At 41.4% G+C, this 23,322-nt stretch overlaps 1 protein-coding gene across 7 annotated transcripts in view; it reads left to right on the top strand.

The window, feature by feature from the left end:
- The window catches only part of TRIM9 (tripartite motif containing 9), a 117,208-nt gene that overhangs the window by 91,798 nt on the left and 2,088 nt on the right, over window positions 1-23,322 (top strand). Inside the window, exons 7-12 of one of the 7 annotated variants that reach the window (XR_004029627.1) lie at window positions 2,422-2,560; window positions 14,488-14,676; window positions 17,237-17,278; window positions 17,693-17,716; window positions 18,159-18,858; window positions 21,117-21,158. Coding sequence is in view for 6 of the 7 variants with exons in the window: in XM_012504483.2 (XP_012359937.2) it covers window positions 2,422-2,560; window positions 14,488-14,676; window positions 17,237-17,278; window positions 17,693-17,716; window positions 18,555-18,858; window positions 21,117-21,375 (957 nt within the window). In the remaining variant the exon portion in view is untranslated. Of the gene's footprint in view, window positions 1-2,421; window positions 2,561-14,487; window positions 14,677-17,236; window positions 17,397-17,692; window positions 17,717-18,158; window positions 18,859-21,116; window positions 23,321-23,322 lie in introns of those variants that run through there. The other 6 variants (XM_030810448.1, XM_030810439.1, XM_012504483.2 and 3 more) reach the window with 6 other exon arrangements.

Genomic DNA, 23,322 nt, shown 5'->3' with positions numbered 1-23,322 from the left:
CCCCATCTCTCCCAGGGACAGGCCATCCTGGCAGGGCCTGCCTGCCCTTCACCTGAAGCCTGCTTTCTCCCTCTACCATGAGGGTCGGTGGAGCAGTCTCTGAAACTGCCCTACCCTTCTTAAGAGACAGGACATGCAGTACTGGAGTCAGACTGCCTGCATTCATGTTGGTCTCCTCCACCCTAGCTATGTGGACAATGCCTAATTATCACCCCTTTGAGTCTTCAGGTCCTCATTTATTAATGAGAGGGATGGTAACAATAGCGTGAATCTCATGCCTTGTTGCGAAGAGTCCATTAGATAATTCATACAAAATTCTTAGCATGCTGCCTAGAACATGGCAAGCGTGCATTATTAGCTATTATTATTACCATCATTGCTTATTGCTAATAATATAATTAACCGTTGTCCAAGATTTATTTCTGCAATCCACAGCTTCTAATGTCTTTGACTGGCATTCCTCTTAATTGACATGATCTCCTGTTATAGCTTCCCTATTCTAAGCAGCCTTTCTAGCAAAGGTTTCCCCAGTTCTATAGTTTTGTTCTGGGCCTTTCACCAGATAGAACTGGTACCAGAAGATTGCTACCTTCCCAAGGCAAGGGAGCCCTATCCCCATTGAGAAGGTCATGCTGCCCTCTGAAGGCAGGACAGAATGGCTTCCTGGTAAGACACGGCTGTGGTACCACCAGGTTGATGATTCATGTGCCACCACCTGCCGGCATGTGTCTGCTTCTCTCTCATACAGAGCTTCATTCTCATCCATCCCCTCCCTGCCACCCTCCTTTCCATCCTCTCCACCCTAGTCTTGCCTGGAAGTTCTGATGCTTAGAGCTTCCTAAGGGAGCAGCCCTTCTGGGGACTGAGGCCAGTTCCTGCACTGATGAAGAGGAGACCCCTGTCTAAAAAAACCTCAGGCCCGTGAGGATGAGGCTTTCTTCTGGTCACCAATAGCCAAACCTGAGCCACTAGCTTTCAAGAGCAAAGCCTCTCAAGGCCCCCTTTTCCTGAATGTGTTTTTGATCCCCCACTAGGTTTAAGTACTTGAGAGCAGGGGCCGTGTCTTCTACAATTCTCCTCAAGGACAAAGGTTCTCGCTTTTGATAGAGAAGCCTTATTTACATATATGTTGATTTATTGGCATGATAAAATCTAATTTCTTTCTTTCCAAGATAAGGGCCTCAGGTTCCATTTCACGTCTTTTGCAGTGTGTGTGACAGTGTGTGTGTGTGTGTGGTGTGTGTGTGTAAAATCCTATTTGTCAGTTTCTCATTCTTGACTTTGCCTTTTCAGTTCCTGCGTCATTTTCAGGGCCTTTCTTTTCCCCTTTATTGTCTTTTTTTTTCTCCTGGGAATGTAACTCTCCTGGTTTTCCCAATTCTTTAAATAAATTAATTCTCTGATTTTGTCTTGACTTTTTCCTCTACTCAAAAGTGCGGTCCTCCCCCAGCAGCATTGGTTTCACCTGGGAACTTGTTTAAAATGCAAAATCGAGACCCCACCCCAGACACCTACTGGATGAGCAACTGCATTTTTACAAGATCCTCAGGTGATTCATATGCACGTAAAGTTTGAGAAGCACTGAATGAGAGGACATAATATTCCAATTTTTGTTATTCCAGCAGGAGTAATGAATTGATGGGTGATCTGAGACCCCGGTATTCTTAGTATCCTACCAGAGAGTTGTCATTTTAAGGCTGTGCTTTGAATGCAAATTATTTTTATTCATTACATCAGCATAATTTTGCAATGTGTACAGCTGAAGAGGGAGGCAAATGCCTAACCTATGCTAAAGATGCATTATGCTGGGATTTATTTTAAGCCTTTGAAATGTCATTCTTCCTCCTTTCCCTGTTTCCTCCCCCTTCCCTCTGTACTGTGATGAAAACCTATCCCCCGTGGCTTGGAGTCTAATCTTCGTGACAGTTCTGAAGTTATCAGCGGAGTTCTAAACATAGGATAGAGACCACCTTCCTGTTTTCATGGTTTCAAACATGTTTTCCACAAACCATACTGATGTATAAGGACCTCAGTAGGGGCTATATACTGTACCAATGCCAAGTTAATAAGTGTAATCTGAACTATAAGCACTCAGTTTTATTTTTTTTAAGCCCTAGCTGCTAATAACTACCATTCATTAGGCTGCCTGGCCCATGCTAAATACAAGGCATGATGCTAATCTGCATATACAACATTAAGTAATCCTCCCACCAACCTCATAAGGTGGATATTATTATCCCATTTTACAGATTAGGAAACTGAGGCTAAAAAGGTAAATTAAATGGCCCAATATCTCACAGGATTCAAATCCATATTAGAATGACACCAGGGTTCTTGCTCCTAACCACTGAGCAACACTGCCTCCCTCGCCCCTCAAAAGGGTTCAGGCTAAGTGCTGTCCTGTTCTTTGCTGACTCTCAGGAGGTGTATGTGGGGAAGGAGACAATGTGCACTGTGGATGGTCTTCACTTCAACAGCACCTACAACGCTCGGGTCAAGGCCTTCAACAAAACAGGAGTCAGCCCGTACAGCAAGACCCTGGTCCTCCAAACGTCTGAGGGTAAGGCCCTTCAGCAGTATCCCTCAGAGCGAGAACTGCGTGGCATCTAAAGTGGCTGACAAGCCTGGAGGTAACCCCACCACTGCCCACATTCCTGAAGTGTTTTCATGACTTGCTCTGCATTCTGCACAGAGCCGCTGTTCCTCTCCTGCCTTTAGAGAGCCTATGGTATGTGGATGTGATCAAACCAAAGATTCCACATCGGCAGTTCAAATGGCTTGGGCCGGCGGCTTCCTTTGATAACAATCTAAATAAGCTGCAGTTGAAGAAGCTGAAAAATGAAGGCCTGAATGTGCCCCTGGTGTGTAAGACAAATGTATCTAGGCTCTAGAGCAGGCTCCCATTCTCCACTGATACACATCACGTGCCAGTTTTGCTCAGATGATTCTAAATTACTCTGTAGTACTTGCTTGTTCTGAGGGTGGGACCTAGGTTCTTTCCAGTTGTGGATTTGTATGACTGAATGTGTTTCAAATGGGTGGTGGGGTGCTAGAGCTGTTCAGAGAGGGCCTGTTGGCTGCTCCTGGCTTACCCACTTGGACCGCCTCCGTTTCCTACCCAAAGCGGAGGCCGTCAGCACCAGGATTGAGACTTCCTGTGGGCACCAAACAGGAAGAGACCAGCAACTTCGCATTACCCGCCATTTTCATCTTTGCCAGTCCCTTCAGTCTTGGCTAGGCTACCTAGAGCCACCATACAAGGTTCATCTCTAGAGAATTTTTGCTTCTTAGCTATACTTTAAACATTTTGGTCATCAAAGACAAGTAATGTGTCTCAGATGAGAGGCTTGAATTTGATGGCCAGATATAACCTCTGAGGCTTTTAACATTTTCATTTTAAGAGTAAGCAAGACACATGAAATTAAACCTACAAGGAGGTATTTGTGGCTGGTGCCCAAGCATTCTGACACTTTGGGGTGTCATTTTAATCAAAGAAATCACCCCCCACCTCACCGGGATTCTTCATAACTTCCCTCTGCAGAACTAATTATGTTGATTTTGTTCAAGTTCAAGATGTTAGCTAAAAGAACTATGGTGGTGTTTTTTCCCCACTTCCCACAAACCTCAACATGTGCCAATCACCCTAAAATGCTTCACATGGTTAAAAACAAGCACAATTTTGAATCCCACAGCAAGGATGAAAGGCCCCTAGCCGTGAAAACAGTGCTTTGGGGAGCAGTTGTCAGTCTGAGAGATGCTATTCCAAGAGAAGGATATGCTAAGGGAAAATGCCCACATGACCTGTTCCCATTTGGAGTACAGTGATGTGATAGCTACAGCTTCCCCCAGAATTATCATTTTAGCAACTTCTCTCTGGGATGACCTATCAGTTTGAGAGCAGTTGCCTCTTTTCTCAAAATACCATACTAACTGCTAAAGCCCTCCAAGAGTCTTTCCTAGATGCAATGCAGAAGGCCCTTGCTGGTGATGGCCTCATTTCCCATGTGTGTACAAGGTGGTTTGATTGAAGAGTGAAGTGCATGCCTGCAGAGCAGAGAGAAATTTGTAGCAATGTTGCTAATATGTGTTATCAGATCTGCGGGAAAACTATTTCTATTCATAATACATCATGGGAATCATACTATTCTGCTAAAAATCAGTTATTAGCATAACAGCCTGAGCACTTATGTCTCTCGTTTCATCCTGCAGGAGGATGTAGCGCCTCAGTTTATTTTAATGTTCATAAGATTATGGTGTCTAATAAATTACAGGATTGGAACTGCGATCCTTGGTACCACAGTCACAGAACTGGGGGTCATTTTCTAGATGAAACAAACGGAACAAGTTCTCTTCCAACAAAGAAACTGTACTGTAGAAATTAATTTCCTCCATGAATTTTATATATTGTGTACAAATATAAGGTATGTATCTGAATACAAAGAAAAGCCTATCATCATATAGATATCAGTATTCTCTGTTACTGCACAGAAGTAATTTTCTCATGATGAAATAAAGTTCACACACATACTTTCTCCATAACTTTGGTTTGTTCTATTTGTTTCTCCCTCATTCTAATACATTCAGTGAGACAAGATTTAGAAAGCAAGAAAAAATATAGTGAATAGCTTATTTAAAAAAAAGATATGATGGATCTGTAACAATAGACAAAGCCTATAGGATTAAATAATTATCTCTTTTTTGTTTGTTTTTTAGAAATCAGTGAGAAAAATGCAATTAACAGAGTTTTGGTACATTCACTGCACTTATGCTTTATTAATCTTATTTCCTACAGTTTCCAGAAAGGTTTGCTTTAGAGATTTTTTTTTTCTTTGCTGGTATTGGGGGTGGTGGGGTGGTGCGTTCTGGCTTTCTAGTGTAACAAAATCTTTCACCTTCTTCTTAGCAAGAGTTAATCCCTTTTCAAACTTCAAAACAAAAATTCTGTATCACAGAAAGGTAAAATTTCATATGCGGTAACAAGTCTAACTTGTAATCACATGCATTTAGTCTGAGGTTTAAATTGCTCATCATTTGTACTCTGTACTCTGTGAGCTTTCACAAAACCTTCTGCTGATCTAAAGGTAACATTATGCAGGGGAGATCAAATGTCTACATTACTATAAATTCTGATTGGTTTTTTCTTCAAAAGCAAATTTATCTATTTATTGGGCAGTGCTTGATAAGTGACCACTGTGTGCTAGGCTGTGGGTGTAGAGTGTTGAACAGATGTTATCCCTACTGTCCTGGAGTTTACAAGCTAGGAAAAGAGACAAGCCTTAGAGAAATAAACATATAAATAGTTCCATTCTTACACACTGTGGTAAACACTGAAAAAAAGGGAAAAGGGATTAGCAGGAAGATAAAATTTTTATAGGAGAATTAGGAAAACAATGAAAATTAATTAAATTCAATGGAAATTATAAAGAACGTGCTATTAAGAGAAAAGGAAAGGAGTCAGATGCTGTAGGTGATGCCTGTAATCCCCGATACTTGGGAGGTTGAGATGGGAGGATCCTGTGATCCCAGGAGTTTGAATCCTGCCTGGGCAACATAGTGAGACCCCATCTTAAAAAAGAGAGAGAGAGAGAGAAAAGGAAAGGAGAATGCATTATTATATGAGTTCAAATGTGGTTAGTTCTCTGAAAGCAAAGTTCCTGGAGATGTATCAAAGACACCCATGGAAAAAATGCCAGTTGCACATCTAAACCAAATTACACTGACTTCAGATGAAATATAACTGCAAGGAATTAAGAATTTTAATGAAATTTTAAAATAAGGCCCCCAAGCCCCAAAACTTGGCCATGTATATCTTCAAATTAATTCATCTAATAGCCAACATGGCTGTGCCACAGTCTTTGAAACCATCTGCAAAAGAGTATCTGTTGAAAACATTACACAACAAGGCCATCTTAATACACAGAGTTCTAAGGTTTATGCTTTGTGTGAGACAAGCTGTACTCCTGTTTTTAAAAATCATACAGGGTTGAGAACAGGATAGGACATTTTCTGTTTATTTTTCTCTAGTTTCCCTCTTCCTATCTAAGTAGATTCTGCCTACAAAGTCTATTTAGGTAGGGGCTAGACATCTGACTTTGTAGGACAAAGTCTATCTATTTAGTCTATTTTGATAGACTTTGTGGCTACAAAGCCAGACACGTAGCATCTTCCAATCTCTTTCTGACCTTTCTACCCTCCTTTTTTTGAGACAAGGTCACACTCTGTCACCCAGGCTGCAGTACAGTGGCACAGTCATAGCTCACTGCAGCCTCCTACACCTGGGCTCAAGGAATCCTCCCACCTCAGCCTCCTGAGTAGTTAGGACTACAGGCATGTGCCACCATGTCTGGCTAATTTTTTAAATTTTTTGTAGAGATGTGGTCTTGCTGTGTTGCCCAGGTTTGTCTCAAACTCCTGGCCTCAAGTGATTCTCCTCCCTTGGCCTCCCAAAGTACTGGGATGACAGGCATGAGCCACCATGTAGACCCTACCTGCCTTTGATAAGGACCCTTGTGATAACCTTGAGCCCACCTGGATAATCCAGTATAATCCCCCCATCTCAAGATCCTTAATGTAATCACCTCTGCAGTGTCCCTTTTGCCATGGATAATAACGTATTCACAGGTTCTGGGGATTCGGATGTGGACATTTTTAGATGGCCCATTATTCTTAGTACTATACTTTATGAGGAAGGTATTATCATTGTCATCTTTCTCTACTTATGGGAAACTGAGCTGCTGAGAGGTTAAGTATAATAATATGTCAGATCCAGGATTTTAAGCCGCCAGTGCTCAGCACAGTCCGCTGTGGTGCTAACATTAGAAAAGTGCTATTTGCCCTCAGCCAAATGGAAAGAAAGAGAGGGAAAACTATCCAAAGTCTGTCTGCAAGGTGACTGAAAACACCTTGTCAAAATGAAGCAGCGCTGTGTAGCTGCCTCATGTGCTCATCCAGAAATCCCAGCCAGAAGGCTTTACTACTTGCAGTCATGTTGAGCAGATCTCCTGAGGTCAGGAGTTCGAGACCAGCCTGACCAACATGGAGAAACCTCGTCTCTACTAAAAATACAAAATTAGCTGGGTGTGGTGGCGGGCACCTGTAATCCCAGCTACTTGGGAGGCTGAGGCAGAAGAATCACTTGAACCTGGGAGCCAGAGGTTGCAGTGAGCTGAGATTGCACCATTCCACTCCAGCCTGGGCAACAAAAGTGGAACTCCATCTCAAAAAAAAAAAAAAAAAGAGTTTTGTTGAAAAGAGTAGCATTCCAGCTTTAAGAAGATGTGGGAGTGGCCGTCATTTCCAGCATAATATCCAAACTCTTTATCAGGTCGTGTGCTCATTTTCATGTCTTTGCAGAAATTTCCTCCAGCTCCCTCCCATCCCAAGTGAGCAGGTCACCTACAGAGGCCCTTCCCCCACTGCTACCAGTGGATACTCTTGGCTGGCAGTGACAAGATTTGCCCAGGAAGGAAAAGGAATATCAGAGCTACATCTCTGAGGCCTTTGAAAGTTACTACTGAATGAGATCTGGCACTCAGAGTCCTGCTTGGGTTGACATCACAGAGCCATTTATTCACAGAAGCTTTCCAGCCCTCCCTGTCCTAACTGGAAGGGAAAGTGGGAAGAAGGTAGTCAGCGATAATTAGAGAAAAGAGGGCTGGCTCTCAAGCCATCTACCCAGCATTTTTCAGGATTGTTTTATCTAATGACAAATAGGTTGGGATTCTTGAAACTACATCTTAAAAATTGCTTTCTAAAAAGTGGGCCTAGACAATGTTACTCATAAAGATTAAAATGTCTTTCTCCCCGATTAGATTCTCAGCATCACACTGCCCCTTTCATTGTGGTGGCTCCTTCTTCTGTGCGTCGAAGGAAACCACCCAGAAAAGATTTAATGGTGCAGACAAAATATGAACTTATGCTTCCATTTATCTGAATGCAAATTGGCCTCAGATGCATCTGTCCAGAATCTTTTTGCAATTACTTATTTATTTATTCATTCATTCATTCATTTGTCTTTCCAGAGACAGAGTCTCACTCTGTCACCTAGCTGGAGTGCAGTAGCACGACCGTAGCTCACTGTAAACTTGACCTCCTGGGCTCAAGTGATCCTCCTGCCTCAGCCTCCCGAGTAACTGGCTCTATAGGCACGCCACCACAGCTGGCTTTTTTTTTTTTTCTGTAGACACGGAGTCTCACTATGTTGCCCAGCCTGGTCTCAAACTCCTGGCCTCAAGCGATCCTCATGCCTTGGCCTCCCAAAGTGCTGGGATTACAGGCATGAGCCACCATGCCCAGCTCCTTTGTTCATATTTAATAGTGATTTTGGTCCAGCATAAGTACTGCACCCTGATGTGCTGAGACCTCCAGATATGCTGTAACCTTGTGAGGAACAAAGAACCTGTCAGAAGAACAACTACAGGGAACACCTCAGCCCATCTAATCCCTCTAGCCAAAATTCCAAGGAGGACAGTGATGTGTGTGCCTTTCCAATCCCTAACCACTACATAAACTAAACACTCTATTTAGAGAAGAAAAGATTTATCCTTAACACAGTTGAGGTTTATTAGGTGCTCTACACAAACCTTGGTCCCCACTGAGACCACTGGAACGTGCCCTGGGGCCAGTGGTGTAAACTTTACCTTTTGTATATTTCTAGGTTACAAAGGAGCAGCAATAGTCTTATGACCCCAAAATTTTATCCACCAGGAATTGATCCTACCTGAGTCTCTATTGTATCCCTCCACAGCTGTGGTGTAACTTGGATATGTCCCTTAGCCTCTCTGGACTTCAGTTTTCTCATCTCTAAAACCATGGACTTAGAGCTGAGGACCTCTGAGTCTTTACAATTAGTACCTTTGTGGCTTCTCTCTCTAAAACTACTGTTGAAAGTTGTTTCAGAAAATGCTATGAAGCAGCATTAGATACCTCCTGCCTCCTCCAAGTGTCATAATGAGTCTTAAATTTATGCCTATGATACTGAAAATTCAACAGTAATAGAAAATGATTGATAAAGGATCATATAAGGAAATGTATATGGTCTACTGAAAGATGGTTTTTCTGTCTCTGCTTTTCCTGACCCAGAGCATCTGGGCCTCTCCAAAAATAGTTAGAAGAATATGCATTTCCAGGACAAAGTTCTCAAGGTAGGTAATCATACCTGACCATATTTGGGTAAATTTTACAAAATCCAAGGTGAGAGGCGTAATGATAGGTTTCAGAGCCCAGAAAAGAGAGATACTTTGTTCTTTTAAATTTTGACACATGCATGATATCCCAAGGAATTTCTTGCATTTTTCCATAGGACTGAGATTCAGAACCCTATTTTTGGTTCTGGGAAGTGTGCTTTGCAAATGATACTCTGGAAAGCAGTTTAGTCCTTTGGAATCCTCTGTATCTAATTGAAATACAAGAATTTTCAGTTCTTCTGCTGATAGTTCCTTATAAATAATGCCATGGTATTCTAAATTGGAGTGGAGAACTTGGTGATGAAGTATGAAGCTGTCCTTGGGGTGGCAAAGGCTGTTTCATTCTTCTAAAAGAAGGTTTTCAAAACAGATTTGTTTCTCACTTCTCAATTGCAATTAATGCCACACTTAAGAAAGCTTAAAATACCACCTTTTATTATAAATTATGTACCAGTTGGACATAATTGTGACTTTGGCTGCTTATAAGACCATTTATGAAAACAGCCTCATTCTTCATTCATTTCTTTGTGTCTTTTAAAATCTTCCCAACAAAAGGAAATTATTTTATAGCTGGTTTATAATTGAGTTGAAACTCATCTTTAACACTGTACAATTCTTAGTGACATGTCTTGCCTTACCGTGCTCCAAAATACAACCATCTTATTGGACCTGGGCTCAAGGGCTGCTTAAGTTATGAAGTTGTTCACTGCCAGGCAGGAGGACAACCCAGACTTCTACCAGGGCACAAAGGATGCTGGATTAGTATACACTATCATAAGCAACCACAATCTGTTTGCTTTTCCTCTTTAGATTCCAAAAATAACACCCCAATGGCTACCTTTTCACATATTCTACAACATCTGCAAAAATCTTTAGTACTCTGTCCTTGGAGTCAGTCAAGAAATTCCACCCCCAGAAGTGTAAAAAGCAATCAATAATATATGACACTGATTTTCTCTAAATTATTATTTTTCTTATGGTTGAGTCTCCTGCCAACTTTATGTTTCCCAACTGCTCAATTCTACTGCAATGTCTGGCACATGACAGGTGTTCAATAGCGTTGGCTAATGAACAAATAAAAGAAATATACGGGCTGGGTGCCATGGCTCACGCCTGTAATCTCAACACTGGGGAGGCTGAGGTGGGAGGACTGCTTGAGGCCAGTGGTTTGAGACCAGCTTGGGCCACATAAAAAGACCTTGTCTCTACAAAAAAAAAAAAAAATTAAAATTGGCCAGGTGCAGTGGTATGCACCTGTAGTTCCAGCTACTCGGGAGGCTGAGGGAGGAGGATCCCGTGAGCCCAGGAATTCAAGGCTGCAGTGAGCTATGATCAACACCACTACACTCTAGCCTGGGTGACCAAGTGAGACCCTGTCTCTAAAAAAGAAATAAAGAAACAAAAGAAACATATGGTGGCCAAACAGGAGTACATCACCTAGATATTCTCAGTCAATAATACAAGTGGTTCCCAGCCAATCTTTGCTTTGTTGATTCTTGATTGCTTTTTTTAAGCAGAGGTCTCTGCCCTTATCTAGACCCTAACTCCAGACTCCAGCCAATACTAACGAGGAAGAGAAAGAAGTCCAGGAAAGAGCAAGAGGAAAATGATGGTCATTGACAGAGTTGATGGAAAGCATATCTTGATACATATTCGTTACGAACACGGCCCCATCCTAGAGTTATAGTTATGCCTAGAGTCACCACATTTGGCCATTGACATACTGTTTTCCATTGCTCTTTCCTGCTAAACTGCTTTCACTCAGTAAAGCTCTGCAACCACACGGGATCCCTGCAAGTGATGAAATATGATGTGATGTTAAAAGTCTCTTCAGGAGCTCCTCATTTTTCTCCAGTGATCTATAAAGTTAAAAATTAGTAATAATTATTATCCTGCATATTAGCTGTGACTTGAAACATAGCTTTGTATCATGTATTGTGAAAAAAAAAATGACAACCTCATTCCCCTTTGTCTTTAATAATAGAATATGAACGGCTGAGAAGCCTTCTCCATATTGTGATAGTTGTGTTTTGAAGGGGAGGTGAGGAAGTAGTGTGTGCATTCTTCCTGCATCCCATGGGCATAACGCAGAATACACACTTAAGTAGGTGTGTGCACATTCAATATGAGTTAAGTGTGATTCGGCTAAACCAGGGAGTGGCAATACTGTTCTCAATGTTGTCATATTGTCTTTGATTCATGCGTTTGAACATGTCCAGAGGGCATGACCAGGAGAGTAAAGGATTTGGAATCCATACATAGTGAAATGGTTGGACATTGACTCTATTTAGCCCAGAAAAGGGAAGATTTAAAGAGGATTGGTGACTGGCCTCAAATACTTGAAGAACTAGTGATCTGTTCCATGTGGCCCCAGATAGTAACGCTACAATTGGAGAGTGGAGCTCCCAAAGAGGTATGTCTAGACCAATACAAGCAATAACTGCCAACTAGAGGGAGCTGGCTGGAAGCAATGAGTTCCTCATCCCAGGGGACTTCAAGGGGAAGCTTGATGGCAGCTCCTCTGATGATATTAAGTTTCTTCCCTCTAAGACTCCTGAAATCTAAGGTAATGTGAAGTGGTATAGATGACTTACAGGCAGCTGACCCAGCATGTGCACTACACGCCCATGGGGAAGGGTATGAAGGGAGAATTGCTTGTTTAGTTAAGCTGGGATCAGTTGGAAAGTGTTTCTCTCTTGTAATTCATTTGAAAAGTTCTCATTGCAAGGTAGCATTTTTTTGTTGTTGTTAACAGCTACTTAGAGAAAATACGGTAAAAGCCCAGCTGGTAGGTAATGGGAGGTCATAGATGGGGAAAAAACTCAAAAACAAAAATGAAATGGTTGTACAGTATGGATGTTAAATCAACTTGCCTGATGAGAGAGCATAGTTCAAGAGTGAAAGGAGTCAAGGAAACTTGGGTCATCAGTAAACAGTGGATCCACATGGGAGGCTAGGAAGAGCCATAACCATCTTAGTGCCAAGTTACTAATCCCGTGAATAACCTAGCTACCCTCAGTCCCCACCCTATAAAGGGGTGCCATCACCTACTCTAAGTTCTTCTTGGTGCTGAGAATAGAAAAGGTGAGTACAATTTATGATGGGATTGGATACACTCCCCAAGGTCTGTGTTCAGTAAACATCTCTTCACTGGTTTTCAGATAACTGCTTGGGAATTCAATGCACTCGGAAATTCATATTATTTTATATGTCCTTTCAAGTAAATTTTAAAGCGACAAATATTTTCAATATAATGAATTGACTGTCACCTATAATGAAATGACTGTCATACTATATTTCCAAGCAAATTCTTGTTAATAAAAAAACTTTTAGCCCGGGTGTGGTAGCTCACGCCTGTAATCTCAGCACTTTGGGAGGCTGGGGCAGGCAGATCGCTGTGAGCTCCGGAGTTCAAGACCAGCCTGGACAACATGGCAAAACCCATTTCTACAAAAAATAGAAAAGTTAGCTGGGTGTGATGGCTCACGCCTGTAGTCCCTGCTACTCTGGAGGCTGAGGTTGAAGAATCACTTGATCCGGGAAGCAAAGGTTGCAGTGAGCTGAGATTGTGGCATTGCATTCTGGCCTGGGCAACAGAGTGAGACCCTGTCTCAAAAAATAATAAATAATACTAAATAAATAAATAAAATATTTTATTGATATAAATATAGTTGTAAATGCCTTCGCTCCATAAAAGAAACCCATGCCAGTTTGTGGTGCTTGGGTGTTGTATTTTGAATTTTTCTATTACACTCAAAGGCTAATTTCTCCTTAAGATGATTATAACAAATAATTTTTGATTTATCATATCTGAAGAAAGAAATGATAACACATGATATTAAGTCATTCAAACCATATGAAGTTTAGGTAGAAGAAAAATGTATTCTTAGTGGGAACACAAAGTCTTAACTCCATAAATAGCAATTCTTTTTCTCTGAGATCTGGTTTATACTTCCATTTTTTAAAAGTCATCCCCCCACAGATAAGTCTAAAGCCTGAAAAGCTAACTTTAATATTGTAAGTTCAGAGGCTGACTCTTGGAGGTATTAAATTAAAACTTGCCAGTGCCCTTGTTCTGAGCTCTTCACATAGGATCATATTCTGCACACACACACGCTCCAGTTATTTTTGCTTCAACATGCGAGTAGCATTTTGATAGAAGTGTATGTCCAGCAAAGAATTGCTGCTAACTGATTCAAACCAGAAAAAAAATTCACGGAACTACCCTCTGGTCACAGAAACAAAATTATTATTTCAATGAGAAGAAAGTTCCTTTGTGATTTTGGACATGGAATGTTACCTTCCTACCATCTGTATTTCCTAAATTATTGCTATTAGACTGAATGTTAAGAAGGCTTTAATTGGTGAAAGATCCACCTCTGACTAGACCACACCATGCATAGAACCAGCTATTGTTTGACAAAATAGAAAGGAGCAATTTTAGTAATTCAGAGAAATCAACTCATGCCCTTCTAAAACCAGGTCAAATAATTGTTAAGTCTTTAGTCTGATATAATAATTATCTTCAGGCCAAACCTGACTATCTGAACAGAAACAGACATTTTGCCACCAGTGCACCTCACCACTGCCTACAGTCTGTTTATCATTAGAGAAACAAAGATGGTCAAGTGACATCCCTAGAATCTGATCATAATTCAGAAACAAAGGTAAGCCTCCTTCCCTGCTTACTCGTCCAGCCCTGTCTTCCTTAGACCATCCCACATTTCCTCTCCTATTCAAAGATAGAGTCTGGAGTGTGCTAGTATAAAAAATCAGCTCATCCATCTAATAGAAAAATATACATTAGGAGAGAAATGGGAAAATATGGAATAGGAAACAGTTTGTAAAAAATCACCATGTCTTAAATACAAACCCTTTAAGAGGCCATTGTTGAATAGGTAGTAACCCCCAGGACAACTGAAGGGGGTAAAATAATATCCTCTTGGTCATCAATAGGTAAAATTTGCCTTTACATTTTGTACATTCAATTCTAAAAATATTTTATTTAATTAAAAGGAAACCTTCCAAAATAGGAAACCTTCCAGTTTTCTACCACTAAAAATCGGGAAAGTGACAACAATTGCCTTTGATGTTCGAGGTGTCCTCTGGTCTTGGGTTCTGATCTGCCGAAAATTCCCTCCCTTCCCCCAGGCACATTGGTTTTGTAAATGCCTGAGTGTGGCACCCTGTGGGAAAGATGGGGCTTTGTATGAATGCATTGTTAAGGCAGGTCTTGGGGAACCCTGCACGGGGACATAATAGCAGACTTCTGATCTCTAGTTTGCATTGATCTTACATTTAGACACAGATTCAGAAGAACAGACCCTCCCTTTTCCAGTGCCTTCGGAAAGATTGCCGCTCCGTAGAATGAGTCCTTTCTCCTCCACCCTTAATCTACAACCCAGCTTCCCCGGGAGATCCTACTTTGATTTCCGATCCTCACCCCACCAGCTGAGCTTGCATTCCTCTTTACAGTCTCTCAATGCACCGGGTGAGCTGAGCTCCTCAGACCTTTCCCCTTGATCTCTGTGCCTTGAAGGCATCTCTGAAAACGCGTGTCTTGTTCTTGCTATTCATGTGCGTGGTGAGGGGGATGAGCTAGTCTCTGTCTGTGGCCTGCTTTCCGTATGAGGAGCATCGGGATGGTGGAGCTTTGTGGCGTTCTTGTTTGTGTGGTGGAAGGAGCAACCATGGAGCTGTGGTCTATGTATTACGGCATCAGAAAGCGATGAGTGAAGTTATTCTTTTTGCACAAGCTGGTACCACCATGGATAACCTGCTCTGTCATCACATGCAGTGGCATAGCACGGCACAGGCGCTGGCTGAGTGGAGGCCATGGCAGTAATGTGGAGGTTTGCAGCCCTTTTGTATCCAGGAAACCAGCAGTGTCTGGGAGACTGGATCAGTGCATCCAGCCTGGAGTGGTCTGATTAAACATAGACTCAAGAGATCTTTATTGACAAAGTACAATCAAAGTAAAAACACACCAGCAGCAGAAAGCATCCTATAAAGCAGGCAATCCAGAGAGCAGAAAGTGAAAGCGTTTTCTGCGAAAGCCTGTGCCCACTGCTAGGACAGTGGGGCTCATGGCTGAGTGTTTTCCTAGCAACAGGGCGGGATCACTGGTAGCTGAATTAGAAACCCTTAATTCCTAAAGCCTAATGACCAAAGATCTGAGTAATCAAAAAGTCTGGCCTCCTCGAAGTTTCCCACAGCCAAGCTGGTTGTGACAGAGCCTAAGGCTGATTTCAGCAAAGCTAGACTTGTGTTCCTTTGTAGCGAACACTGCCTAGCAAATAGAATGTTAAAATATCTAAGATGCAGACCTATTTGATCTCTTCAGGACTATATTGTAATCATGGATACACATGATGCACATTTCACATTTCCAAAGGTTTCTTTTGGTTTTTATTTTATTCTTTTTGCTCATCCCACATTCTGGAATGAAGAAGGCCACAGCATGACAGTGCAAAAAGGATGCAGGGACTTCAAGCTCTCTTTAGAATGACATTTTTCTTTGTGCTTTTATGTTTCTTACTGTTTTTCTGTGCACTATGGCTTCCCAACATGCTTTGTTATGAAACTCTTCCCTTGTGTCTAATGTACTGAAATATTGTTACAGTCTTTGTAATGTACATTGTCTCAAGAATAAAATGAAATGTGAGTTTTGGGACATTTGATGGGTGTATTTAAGAACATTATTCTAGTTGTATTGTTGAATCTTAAATGTATGATAATGTATTTAAAGTAGTGCAAAAAGATTTCAGAATATTTGTTTTGAAAAAGAGTTGCACAAGGCATGATTCATTTAAAAGTTTTTAAAGCCCTATTCAGATTCTACAAACTTATTTCCAAAGCTGAATATGAGAGTCGGTTTTAAAACTCCAGCTGTTCCATACTCACTATGCTCTAACACATGAATAGGAATTGAAGTGATAATTGATAGAAACGAAACATAAAACTCAGCCATGAGATGGGAGGAAATGATTCTTTTGCATGTGAATTCATCCCGGAGAAAAGCAAACTAACCAAAAGTAAGATCATAATTTTTATATTTTGTTTTTAACTCAGCCATTAGTCCTTTTTTATAGTAAGTTGCTTTTTTAATTCTTGTAAAATTCTTTTAAGTCAGCACATTATCCTGCAAATGTTTTAGGAATTAGCATATAAAGGCCTTACTAAATAGAAAAGAAAATTAAATGATTCTTTCTTTATCCCCCAGTGTTCATCAAAACCACATTTTCTAGATCAGTCCTTGACACCACTGGAAATTGTAGGTCACACACCTTTGAACAATTTAAGAATAGGCAGTCTTCCTCCACACAATGTAGTTTCTCATGGGGTACAGGTATCCAAAGCCTAGGGAAGGGAGATGGTTGAAAAAGTTCCACAGGGGATTCCAATATACCTCTGAGACCACACCCACTCCGACCATCCCTCCTCCCCTCCCTCAGGTGAGAAGGATCTTGTCTCCTAAGGAGAGCAGGCAGTTTTAACACATTCGTCATGTCATTATTAATAATTATTAATAAGACATATGTATTAACAAATGGATTATATTACACATTTAGTTATATTTAATTTGGGCTCAAGTCACAATGAAGACCTTTTGGCATAACCAGAGTTAGAAGTGCATGGAATAGTGAGAGCAGAGTTTTATCAAAATCCAGTGATTTCTCCGTTTCAATTAAGTACATTTTCCCCATTTTTAAAACAGCTAGCCTTCTTACTGTGGAAACTTTAGAGGAAAGGATTGAACTTGGAAGATGAAAAATTCAGCTACAGAGTTTAGGATCAATTGGAGGAGGATTTATTAAATGGTAAAAAGATGTGCTTTTCATTTTGAAAGAGCAGAGAGGCAGTTTTTTACCCAACAAAGTAAATAATATAAAAAGGGCTTTGTTTTTTCATGGATCAGGCCTCTGGTATCTGTATTCAACTGGTGCTTTTTAAGTGTATACAAGTAATTTTTATTAACCAATAATTTATCAATATTACTTTTATCAAGTAATATTTGTTTCATAGCGTTGATGTGTAGTATCTCTTTATAGGATGCAATTTTGAGACACAATCTGCACCTTACTCTCAATTAGGCAAGTATACCTATTGTAATTATCTTTTACTTACGTGATTGGTGTGCTCAATTTCTTTCACAAAATAAATGGCGGCAACTTGTCTTATGTCAATAAAATTGTCTAATTGTCATTCTAACCCTATTATAGCAGTTTCTCAAACTCTTAAAAAATGGAAAAGATGTTTGTAGTGTTTAATGTTATGCCTCAAAGCTTACTTTTCCCCCAGTTTTCTTATACATCAATACAAAGCACTCTTTATGAGCACTAAATATGGGTAAAGGTACAAGTCAGAGAGCACCTGTTTAGTATATGTGGCGTTTTAAATTGAGTCCTTTCGGGGTACTAGTCTATCAAGAGAGACACGTTTTCTTATCCATGTCAATTTTGCTTCCTATCTCTCTCCCCCATGCCTTTCACTTGGAATGACAACAGTTGACATTAAAAAGCTGTTGGCAGGTATGGAATAACCTTATTCTATTACCAAATAGCAAAGACCAAAGTGCATGTGAGGTGTCTCACAGGTTCAATAAATCAGCAATTACATCTCTCGAGTGTGATATTTATAGGTGGCATTTAGAACTTGAGGCGTAACAATGTGTACAAAGACATCATTCTATCTGCACCTAACGTCCGAAATTCCTACTGCTCCAGCAAAATTTCTGACGTGTTAGTTTCAGGAGTAGCAGGCAAACTGTGTTTTTTAAGTTATGCGGACAGCAACCTGTCCTACATGCAAGTCACAGTCACTCATGAAAATTCGTTTATGTTGCTTATAGCTTCGCAGCTTGTGAGCTTTCACTAGAGCCAAGGAAAACTTCAAAGCGACTAGATGTTAGCACTTCTGCCAAAGGGATATTTCCTGATTTCACTCCATGTGTTTTATCCCTCCTCCATCTAGGACTCTAGCTCCTAGCCTCCCTGCCTCAGGGGTTACACAGGCATCTTAGCGCATCCCCTCTCCCTTTATGTCTCTGGTGCACTGTTCTGCCAGTCACCAGGTGAAGGGACTTGCACCTTCCAAAATCGATGCCACTTCACTCCCGGATCACCTGGTTGGGAGTGCAGTCTGAGCCAGGTAACCCCTGCTGAATCGGTCGTGTGTCCTCCGTCTGCTTCTGGTGCAGAGAGTACCAACTCCCAGGACGTGCCCCTGTCTGCCCTGGCCCTGGACGCCTCCTTCCTGCATGGCAGCATGAAAACGCTACACAATGCTCCTCACCTGCCCAGGAGTATGTTATGGTGCTGAGCTTGTTGGGTCTGTCTTAATAACCCGATTCCCTTCTGTTGTTCCCAGTGGCCTGGTTTGCTTTCGACCCTGGCTCGGCGCACTCCGACATCATCCTCTCCAATGACAACCTGACAGTGACCTGCAGTAGCTATGATGACCGGGTGGTGCTAGGGAAGACTGGCTTCTCCAAGGGTGTCCACTACTGGGAGCTCACGGTAGCTCGCTATGACAACCACCCTGCTCCTGCCTTTGGCGGGGCTCGCATGGACGTGATGAAGGATGTGATGTTAGGAAAAGACGACAAAGCTTGGGCAATGTATGTGGACAATAACCGGAGCTGGTTCATGCACAACAACTCGCACACCAACAGGTACCCTGCAGCCCCCAAACCAAGCCTTCTTCACGTTGGCTTCTGATCAGGAGTGAGAGCCCCAGTTCAAAAACCTATTACATAGACCATATTCAGGAAATCAAGCAGGTGGTCTACATTAAGTAGCACAGGCAATCTATGAGCCTCAGCTGAGTCCATGCTGGTGGTTTACTTTCTATATAATGATAGAGACTTGAATACTTTCCTACTCCCTTCATTGCTGTATTTCACCCATGCCTGGAAACTAAGAATCCCAATGGATATCCATTATAAGAAAATCCAGGATGCTGAAACACCCAGACCTACAACTTATCAGAAAAGCACTTTTGGACAAATTACTTCATTTTTTGAACCTCGGTTTCCAAATCCACCAAATTAGTATAATAACATTTTTCCTTGTGGGAATCTTCTGAAGGTTAAATGAAATATGTGAAAATGCCTTACATTGGAAGCACCTGAAAATAGTAGCCATTGTTCTTATTATGATTCATTAACCTAAAGCTTATGGATGCCAATTTGAATGACTTTTTACTTAAAGAGAACTCTCTTATTACTGTATTAATTCAGAGCAGCCAGTTTGCTAAGGAAAGGAAATACAGTAATCCCCTTGAGGTTTTCTTCTACCGCCAAAATATAGATCATTATAATTGAACACATACTATAATGGATTTCCTTTCTCATTTGATTGTGTTCCTCAAATGTATTTTTCAAAAATTTCCTAGGCAGAGAAATTTCTACTGTGGACCCTGGTCCACCTTATGCTCCAAGATTTCCCCAGGATACATTCTCATTAGTGTCTCTGAAAAAACAAAACAAACCAAAAAAAAACAGTAACGTTCAACCAGATCAAAGGGAAAGCAAGTCAGACATTGGTAGGATAATTGGACTACACTGTTTTATCTTTTTCTGTATGCTCATCACTGACCTTTCTCCAGCCTGTAGACTCCTAAAGCCCCTTTTCCCTTGGATATAGCTTCTATAGCATTCAAGTTTGTATTATTCGCTGTCACTTGAAGTGAACACACACACCATTTCACCATGAAAGCAAATCCTACTGGATGTAGATAAGTGGTTATCTTCAGTGATTGGCATTTTGGGGAACTCTCTGTCAATAGATTCTCAGTGCTATCACCCAAATGCCACACTTACTTTTTCCCTTTTAGCATCTTTATTTTGAAGGAAGGAGTGAATAATGACATAACCATCACACTATGCAGAGAAAAACATTCTTAATGCTGAACACATCTGCTTGCATGCAACCTGCATGTCACTTGTGCTTTCATTGTTAAATCTGTGAAGTAACAAGAGGCAATTTGTAAACCTGTCTTTTAATGACTATGTACAGTCTGTATCCTGCATGCAAGAGGAAATGAATGACACAAAGTCCTGTGCTCTGCTGAGATGAGGATGAAGTTCAATATTGCTAGATCTCAAAAAAACGGGAAAGACAAATCTGATCATCCATGTTTAATGGCATTTTGTGAAACCATCAATTGAAGCATAAGACACAATTCTTTGTAAAATGGCATTTGTATGCAGGTTTCTTAAAATCACTACATCTCAGAGTATAATTATTTCACCGTACAGAGAAGAAGCCTCTTCTTCAGTGCTGTCATTTCACAGACAGCCTCTAAGTTCTTAATTCAAATGCAACAAGCCAAAAAATTACTATCCTTCTGGAATGAGTTTTTCTGTTTAATGGATAACATAAGGCCCCAAATCCAATTTCTCATGCATGTGGTTTAGGTGCAACCAAAGTGCTTCTTTATTTTGACTTTCAAATTAAGTCACTTTGTATTTAATGATATTTAATTCACACCATGTATACAAAGTGTGCAATATTCCTAGAGTCAGACCTCTGATAGCTCGAAGGCGACTTTTTCCTAGTCTTTAATGTTTGGTTTTCTACTGCTGTGACTCAGTGGTAGAGACCCTAATGAATGAGTTCACTCTCAGCAACAGCAGAGCAACTCACAAGGGCAGATATCTCCCCCTAGGAAGTGAAAATTGATGGTGGTGGGGAGGGAGCAAAAAATCATACTCTTTTTATGTATAAAGCACGGATACACACATGGTACCTACAGGTATACAGTATATCTGCAGTATTAAAATTTATGTGCGAGGGATGATTAGGGAAAAAGTTTTGGGGTAGTGATGATTATAAACAGGTTGCAAGACACTGGTTTCACCACACAAAAGGAGGGAGCTTCTAGAGTGACCACAAGGAAGTGAACCCCAATTTTTTTCTTTTCCTACAGAACTGAGGGAGGGATCACAAAAGGGGCCACAATTGGGGTCCTCCTCGACTTAAATAGAAAAAACTTGACATTTTTTATCAACGATGAACAACAAGGTCCCATAGCATTTGATAACGTGGAGGGCCTGTTCTTCCCTGCGGTCAGCCTGAACAGGAACGTGCAGGTAAGCACCCCGCCCCTGAGGTTAAACAGCTGTTGCTGGCTGCCGGTTCAAAGGCTGCCCAGGGCCGTTGAATCCAACCGGAGAGAGGGAAGCTGACAGCGTAAGGCCCAGACCAAGATATGAAGGAGAGGAGGAGAGAAAGGGATCAGTGCTGACAACTTCTATTATTCCACACCAAGCATAAGCACCTGCTTTATACTTGGACACAGACTAGTTAATAGCGCACAGGAAACTAGAATTCTCTTCATGGTTGGCTAATGATCATCTCTATAGCTCTAGTTTCACCTCTAAATAGAAATGAAAGCCAACTGGCATGAAAACAAATGCAATGACTTAACAAAGCTCAGGAGTGCCTGAGAAGAGGTGAGGGTGTAAGATTGAAGCATTAGTATCGGTATCAGAAAATCTGAGCATCTTCTCTGCATTCTTGTTTGGCTGTTAGGTCCTAAGGGGCAGAAAACATAGTCCCTACCTACGACTTTGTTAATTATTATTTATTATAGAATAAAACAACAGCTTCTCATTTATCCATTCAGCAAATATCTACAGAATGCCTTTAATGTGCCAGGCACAGTTATAAGTGTTTGGGATACATCAGTGAAAAAAAAAAAAAAAACAGATAAAAATCTTGCCTTCATAGAACTTACATCTTAGTGATAGGAGACAGACAATAAATAGTAAACATAATTACAATGTTAATCAGATGGTGTGTCAGAAGGTGTTTAGTGCAGTGGAGAAAAGACCAAGGACCCATGAGTGCTGGGGTTGGGAAGGGCAGCCGCAGTCTTAAATAGGATGGTCAGCGTAGGTAGGGCTTTTTGCAGTTACCGGTAAGCTGAGCCTTAAAGGAGTGAGGGAGCGAGTTGTGTGGAGCCTTCCAGACAGAGAGAACAGCCTGTGCACACTTTCTAAGGCATGAGGGGCCTTGCATGGGCAAGGAATGGTGGAGAGACTCTTGGGCTGGGGCCTGGAAGGGGGACCAGAGCCATGCATGGGGGAAGAGCTGTGCCCTGCCAGCCGCTGTCAGGACTTAGGGTTTCACTTCCCTCCTGAGCTGGGCGTCTCATTAACAACTATGAGCCTCATTCCACAAATGGCTGTCTTAAGATAGGGCTTGAGAATTACAACACTACAGATGACTTTTGCCCTATCCAGAACCAGCCTTGGAAACTATTTATCAAAATTCATTGTTGTGTTTCAGTATGTGCAGTAACATTGATTGCAAACTAGCAGCCCCTGCTCTTCTCTTTTCCTGCAAGGAGATGGGGTTTTCTAGAAGGCTGGAATCTAATCTTTCACAGTTCAGCCTCTACACTTTAAGAAAGAAAACCATAAATTACCCTAGAAGCGAGTCTCAGAAAAACCCCATTCAAGGTTTTTCACATTAGCCATTTCCCTTTCAAAGAATATTATACTAGATGCTCTTCAGGGGTTTTCAGGACCTTCTGATTATCTATTGATAAAGACTCTTGTGCTGGAGAAGACAGGGACAAGAACTGCATGAAATGGTTCTAGTTTTATCCATAGTTATCCATTGAGGTTTGGGGATACACGGAAATTGGTGAAATAGTATAATGCTATGTTTTTTCACAACTGGCAGTCATCTATGCAACCCCAGAAAGAAATGTTTGCCCTAATTGCAATAACCAGCAGACAAGTAATAAGGGAAGGGCTGTCTCTGCGAATCTGTCCTCTATCCATGGATTTGGCAGTGGTCACTGTGGTGTGGCCAGCAGGCTCCTCTATCTGAAAACCAAGTCCTGTGTCTTCAGTTGCAAGGAACACAATCTCCCCGGAATCCTTTAAAAGAGGCAGGTGACTAAGAACCATATAATCAAATGTCACCAGGATTTGAGAGCCCGCCATGGTGAGCAGCCTCTTACCATCGGCAGGATTCTTCTTGAGTTCCGTTTAATGCCTGCTAGCCTAGATGTTTAAAGAGAAGGAAACAGAACACTTTCTGAGTTAGGGACACACCCACGGTACACTGTGTAAAGGGACAGGGGGATGCACGATGCCTCTCAGTACTCACAGTCTCATTCC

Source organism: Nomascus leucogenys, chromosome 1a, assembly GCF_006542625.1.
Source record: "Nomascus leucogenys isolate Asia chromosome 1a, Asia_NLE_v1, whole genome shotgun sequence".
NCBI lineage: Eukaryota > Metazoa > Chordata > Mammalia > Primates > Hylobatidae > Nomascus > Nomascus leucogenys.
This window is presented reverse-complemented; position numbering and strand designations above follow the sequence as displayed.